The sequence below is a fragment of the Solanum tuberosum genome, unplaced genomic scaffold (assembly GCF_000226075.1).
Source record: "Solanum tuberosum cultivar DM 1-3 516 R44 unplaced genomic scaffold, SolTub_3.0 scf00445, whole genome shotgun sequence".
Classification (NCBI taxonomy): Eukaryota; Viridiplantae; Streptophyta; class Magnoliopsida; order Solanales; family Solanaceae; genus Solanum; species Solanum tuberosum.
The window spans coordinates 216,646-222,696 of record NW_006239374.1 but is presented as its reverse complement, the minus strand read 5'-3'; the positions used below and the strand labels follow the sequence as shown (position 1 = coordinate 222,696).

At 31.1% G+C, this 6,051-nt stretch overlaps 1 protein-coding gene across 1 annotated transcript; it reads right to left on the bottom strand.

The window, feature by feature from the left end:
* Positions 1-1,809: 1,809 nt before the first annotated feature.
* LOC102603691 (ACT domain-containing protein ACR8-like) lies at positions 1,810-4,829 on the bottom strand. Its single transcript, XM_006363656.2, has 7 exons — positions 4,457-4,829; positions 3,993-4,038; positions 3,760-3,874; positions 3,490-3,557; positions 2,850-3,413; positions 2,651-2,755; positions 1,810-2,578 (listed from the first exon to the last, which is right to left on the bottom strand). The coding sequence occupies exons 1-7, from the start codon at positions 4,531-4,533 to the stop codon at positions 2,210-2,212; spliced, it is 1,344 nt and encodes a 447-aa protein (XP_006363718.1). The 5' UTR covers positions 4,534-4,829; the 3' UTR covers positions 1,810-2,209.
* Positions 4,830-6,051: the final 1,222 nt, after the last annotated feature.

Sequence of the window (6,051 nt, the reverse complement as noted above, 5' to 3'; positions counted from 1 at the left end):
CTTAGGATATAATAATAACAACCTAATCTGATACAATATATCGATATCATAAATTGATTTTACGACTCAAACATATAACATATAAATTATCACAAACAAAAATAACTTTATTATTGACTATTACTCCAAAGTCTTTCAACCGGTAAAATCAATATTTAAAACTTATATAGTACTAATTTTTAATTAGTTTGCTTCATACAACTATGCAACCTTTACTTGTCCATAGTGGTGGCGTTTGCTTTATAATAAGTTAATAACCAAATAAAATAAAGACAAATTAGCCGTCTCTTGAACTTTATCACCACATTTTGCCAAGCACTAATTCATTTTTTTTGAGGACCCAATTTTTAATTTTATAATTAGGCCAATACAAAGCTAACTAATTATTTTAATTAGTTATAGATCTCTCTAATGTCTCTATATAGGGACAATAAGACAAACTAAACTAAAACGAACATTTAGAATTTTGCACATAGAATATGAAAACAAGTGGCAAAAATATATCAACTATGCACAAATGAGCATTCAGAATTTATACATACATTAGAATATGAAAACACAACTGGCCAAAAATAATAATTAGTTGCCCCTCTTTGGGAAAAGGAAATATAAGTTAGAAAAAGACTACTGAAAAGAGCATCACTAATCCAACCACAAATTTAAAATTAATTAATGAACCCAATAAAATGGCATACAAACAATATGGTTTTAAAAAAAATGGAGACGTTTAAGGCAAAACGACAATCTTATTTAGACTAGTACTCTAAGGTAACGTTTTGGTTTCACACTCAGTGTCTAGTACTTACTTTGAATTCTTGATGTTTATTAAAGTGAAAAATGTTTTCTATCAAGATTTTTTATATTGCTAAATTCGAAATTGATTATATCCATTCCACCATAATTTTTTTTTTTTTTTTTTTTTCCAAATCCATCTGTGATGGAGGGGTTTAGGCGTAGCCCCAACCTGTGCATTGCTTCAAAAGATCCACCATAATCATCGATTCGATTGTTAAATTATGGATTAGACATTAGTGTTAATTTATAATCACGTTAAGGTTTCATTCTTACTTTGGGGGTTTCTTTAATTTCCCAACTGCAATAACTATGTCAACAACTTAGAAACTTCAAAGAAAAAGACAACTTCCAGAATTTATTCGATATTTCATGTTTTTTTATTTAAATGTCGGCCTTTCTTATGCTTTTCAAATTTCAACAAGTACATAACTTTTCACATTTCATTGACCGTTTAAAAGTTACCCTATCCGTTCCTTTTTAATTGTCATGTTCCACTTTTCAAGAATCAATTTAATTGATTAATTTTCAAAATTGAATCGCAACTTGTTTCATATTAATATGATGAAAAAAATACATCTTAATCAAAATTCTTATCGTTCAACATCAAAAAAAAATCATGACAACTAAAAAGTAACGAATGGAGTATATTTTTCCTACTATAGAGAGTTACTTTGCCTTCTTCCAAAACAATCTGTCTAACCCATAACAATAAAATAGCTTCATTCAGACCTTATTTGGGTGATTACATTGACTAGCCTCGTTGATTATATATGAATAATTACCTTCTAAGTGATTCGATAACGAAATGAAACCATAAATTTAAAAATTATTATATTTCTTTCGGCCAATTTTTCAAATGTCTTCACCAAAGGCAACAGGGTGGCAACGTGTATTGCAAAAACACCAAAGTCATTGTTTCGTGGTCAACAAAACAAACAAACAGTCAATCAATTAGAGAAAAAGAAAACAAACAAACTGTAGAACTTAAAATAAAACCAAATAATACTCTAATAATATTAATTAATAATAATATTTACAAAGACTAGATTCTCTTGTTGTAGTCCCAAATGGACAACACCAAGAGAACAGGGCATCATAAGTATAAACAAAACTAAGTCAAACATTAAGACCCTACTTAAAAACATTATAATAAAATAAAAACTTATGTACAAATGTGTACTATTCTAAAACCAATTTCTATGTTTGCCAGCCTGTCCCTCTAATCTTCCACCAAACAAATTTAATAAAGTTCCAATCTTTCTTTTTTTTCCTTCTAATTCTTGAAATTGGTGGGTAAATATGGACCCCAATATAGCCAACTATAACAACAACTACTATCACCAAATCCTTTCATTTTCAGTAATCTTTAAGCTATCTATGTACACCAACATCTGTTTTGCTGAAAATATTTGGTTCAAGAAAATGACTTGATCAATCCCAAATTGTATAGATTCTTCCTTACAATGCTACCAAGTGATAGTAACATTGCCCCACCTACACCCCCTGTGGGTTCTTCGTTTTCTTCCGCCTTTTGATGATAAATCGATGGCAATTCCTTCACTTTCAAGTCACTCAATCCGATTTTCATCCTAACAGCCTCGATGATCTTCGAGTCAGCTGGATTTCCAATAGCATCTGTTACATAGAACACATTCAGAGCTGTGTTATCACTTGTTGTCGATATCTCAGCTCTTGTCACGTTTAAACCATTTTCACGGAAGGTTCGTGTTACATCAGCTAATAGTCCTTGTTTGTCTCCCGTGCATAACTCCAGCCTCACTCCCTGTAATCCAAACGTGTTAATTAACATACTCTGATTAATGTTCGCAAATTGGATATCACTAGTATAACATACCTCAGATGCTCTTCGCTCAATTGCAGCTTGTAGACATAGAATCACTCGCTGTTTCTCTGCTTCTGAACTAATCGGGCTTCCATCAGTGTGCCTAATGAAGAATTCCTGAGACAAGATTGTAATATAAGTTTAGAACATATGTACATTCCTTGAACATGAATAAGAGAATATTACTACAAAAAAAGCAAGGAATATATACCGAGTGTACTCTGTCCCCTGCTGTATTAAGCGTAGCATGGAACACAACATACTGCATATCCGTCATGGTGCAAACGATATCAAACAGAAGCTTAGGTCGATCCTTACAGTGAATATTTATAACAGAATAACCCTTCTCCAAGCAATTCAACACCGATACTATAGGGTTATCATTAGTCCTAATAATCGGCTTCCTTTCATAATCGCGATCAGTAAACATCATCTGATGAAGCCTTCTTTCTGTATGTGTAACAGCCATAGACACAGATGTTTTAGCACTACGAATATCATTATCCCCCTTGAGAACATTCCTCAAACGAGCTTCAATCGTGTCAATCTTCTCAGAGTCCTCAATCGGTGACCCTGAATCGCGTTCCTTAACATAAATAAGGGATGCAATTCGACCATTATGAGTCCACACCTTAGCTTCAACTACATTGCACTCTAATTCCGAGAGTACTGCAAAAACCTCCGATAATAAACCGATTCGATCCGTCCCGGTTAACTCCAGTGCTGTCAAACCATCAATACACTTTGCACTTGCATAATGAATTGTCCCTAATGACTGCACAAAAACACATGTAAATCAAAACTACCCTAATAAATCACTCATTAAAAGAAAAATTAAGAAAATTAAGTACCTGTTCAATGTAACTGATTACACTTTCGTCAGTTAATTTGTTGCCATCCAAGTCAGTAACGTGAAACACTGTACATTAAAACAACGAATAGAAACGGCAAAAAAAATTAGTACAAATATTCAGAAGGTTAAAAAAATAAAATTAACAGTTAACGTACGCTTGATATTTATTTTTATTTATCCCCAAGAATAAATTATCTTTGGATGCGCATTTTAGCAAAAAAAAAGCGCATTTTAACAAAAAGGGTGTTTCCGTAAATTTTGCACTCACCGTCCATAAACCACCGGCCGTCCGATGAGATGTAAGCTTTTTTAATGGAAAGATTCAGATCGGTAAGAACTTGAACTGCTTCTAGAAGAATTCCATGTTTTCTCGCACTATCAATCTGTTTAAAATAATAATAATTAAAAATTAAACCCCGAAAAATTGGAATAATTAAAAAAAAAAAATTACTTGGTCAAAATTATGAAAAATCTCCAGCAAAGTCGAAGAAGGTGGCTTACCATAACGCGAGTGGAATTTGAACAACCGGCATTGTCGATCATGACCCTGTTAGAAAAAAAAAAACAGTGAAAGAGACTGTTCAGAAAGGCCACTAAGAGATTAAATTTTTTTCAAATTTTGAAATTTGAAAATGGACAAATTATTCATAAGGAAAAGTCAATATGAAGAAGTGAAAACTTCTGGAATATAGAAAAATGAAGAGTCAAAGTAACGTGTAAAGGAAGAAAAATCAAACTATATTAGTATAACTAAATATACAGTCTCATGATTCTGCTTAAATTTTTAATTAGATGCAAACTCTTCGAATTAACGTAAATATCGAGAAAAAATCATCTCCAGAAACACAAAATTTGAAAAACAGAGACAATAATCAACTGTGTTTTAGCAAAACCGAAAACATATTTGGGGAAAAAAACTTGAAGAACACAAATCAAATCATGGAGACAAAGGGTGTGAGACTGACCTTGGAGTAGTCATCCGGAAAACAAGCTTTTCATATTCATCCAAATATGCAGGCCACTCCATATTTGATATTTCCATTTTCTTCAAACTGAAACTCACTAAAAAATTACAGTAACAGAGTTGAAGGAAGATGGAGAACAATAGGGGTTTGAGTTCTTAAACCCCCAAAAATTAATTTTGAACCCAAAAACAACTCCAAATATCACGTTCAAGTCTGAACAAGTCTTCTTCTTCGTCTTAGTCGCTTCTCTGTAAATTTCTTTGTGACTCTCTCTCTATTGTAAGCTTTTATGGTTTTTTCCGGTGAAGAATTTATTTTCTCTCTCTACAATTTGACACAGGCACCGCAAAGCACGCTTTGCTACTTTCACCTCTCTCGCTGTCTTTCCCTATTTATATATAAAGAAAAAGAAGAAAATATAATTAATCAGTTAATTTTATTTAATATATTTTACTTTTTTTTATTTAAGCAAAAGAGTGGGCCGGGCGGTTCTTTCACATGCCGGGACTATTCTGCCCGTGCCCGGACGGACCTAGTTTTTTTAATTTTGTAGTGATTTTGTTAGATTGTGCACGAAAAATAATGGATTAATTTAATATCCATGAGGAAAAAAAGAAAAGGAAATTAACTTCACATGTATTCTAGACATATATAGTGTTATTATTAAAATAACTATTGATGGCTAAATTGGATTTCAAGTAGCATTATTTTGTTTAAACAAGTCGCTTCTTTAATTTACCAAATATGTTTTGTGATTGAAATAATTGAGATTTCTCCATATTTAATCAGAGACTTTCGATTTGAACCATTGAGAATGTGCACGATTCCGTTAGGAGTACCATTCCCAAAAATAAAACATGCAATATATTAATTCGAATTTAATTATATCGAATAATGTGATATTTTATTTTTTAGTCTGTCAATAAAGTATTTTTCATGTAAATTTGAAAAAATTAATTAATTCTGAGACTTTCTTCTAGTTTTCTAATGATGATTTATAACATAAATTTATACTTAATATTTAAGAATATGGTATATGTGTTTATAATATTGTTAGCAATAAAAAAGAATGAATATAAAACTCAAGCATAAAAACAACTAAATGGACTTGCCATTTAAATGGTTCAATGTGAAAAAATTTATTTCTTGTGAGATACATTACAATTCACCGTAAAAAATAAAGTGTTAATACAAAATGTTCAGTAACTTATCATTATTGGAGTAATTTTCTTGTGAAAATATATATGTTTTCTTATCCATTCTAATATGCTTTCAAAACAAACAAAACGTCAATTCCCCATGGCCACATTTTTATTTTTATTTTAAAAACAAAAAAAACAAAACGGAAATACAACTAACAAAATTTTGAATTCTTTGATTAAAGTTTTTTCTTTCATTTTATCAACCGTAAAGAGCTTCGAAGAAATATTCAGGTGAGTTGTAATATGATGAGGACAAATTAGTCATATAATTTCATAATTCCCTTATTATAAGTACTATGCGGATTTATTTTTAAAAAAAAACTAATCATCAAAGTCTCATATGTTGTATTACTAAAAAATTCATGATTGATAATTTTTGAATGTGCATGGGAT

Bases quoted from the DNA above. Each gene is read 5' to 3' on its own strand.
- LOC102603691 (XM_006363656.2), bottom strand. From the start codon at position 4,533: ATGGAAATATCAAATATGGAGTGGCCTGCATATTTGGATGAATATGAA. The intron at 3,414-3,489 runs GTACTTAATTTT...GTTTTTGTGCAG, and splicing joins TAATCAGTTACATTGAACAG to TCATTAGGGACAATTCATTA. The intron at 2,579-2,650 runs GTATGTTATACT...TTTGGATTACAG, and splicing joins TTGAGCGAAGAGCATCTGAG to GGAGTGAGGCTGGAGTTATG.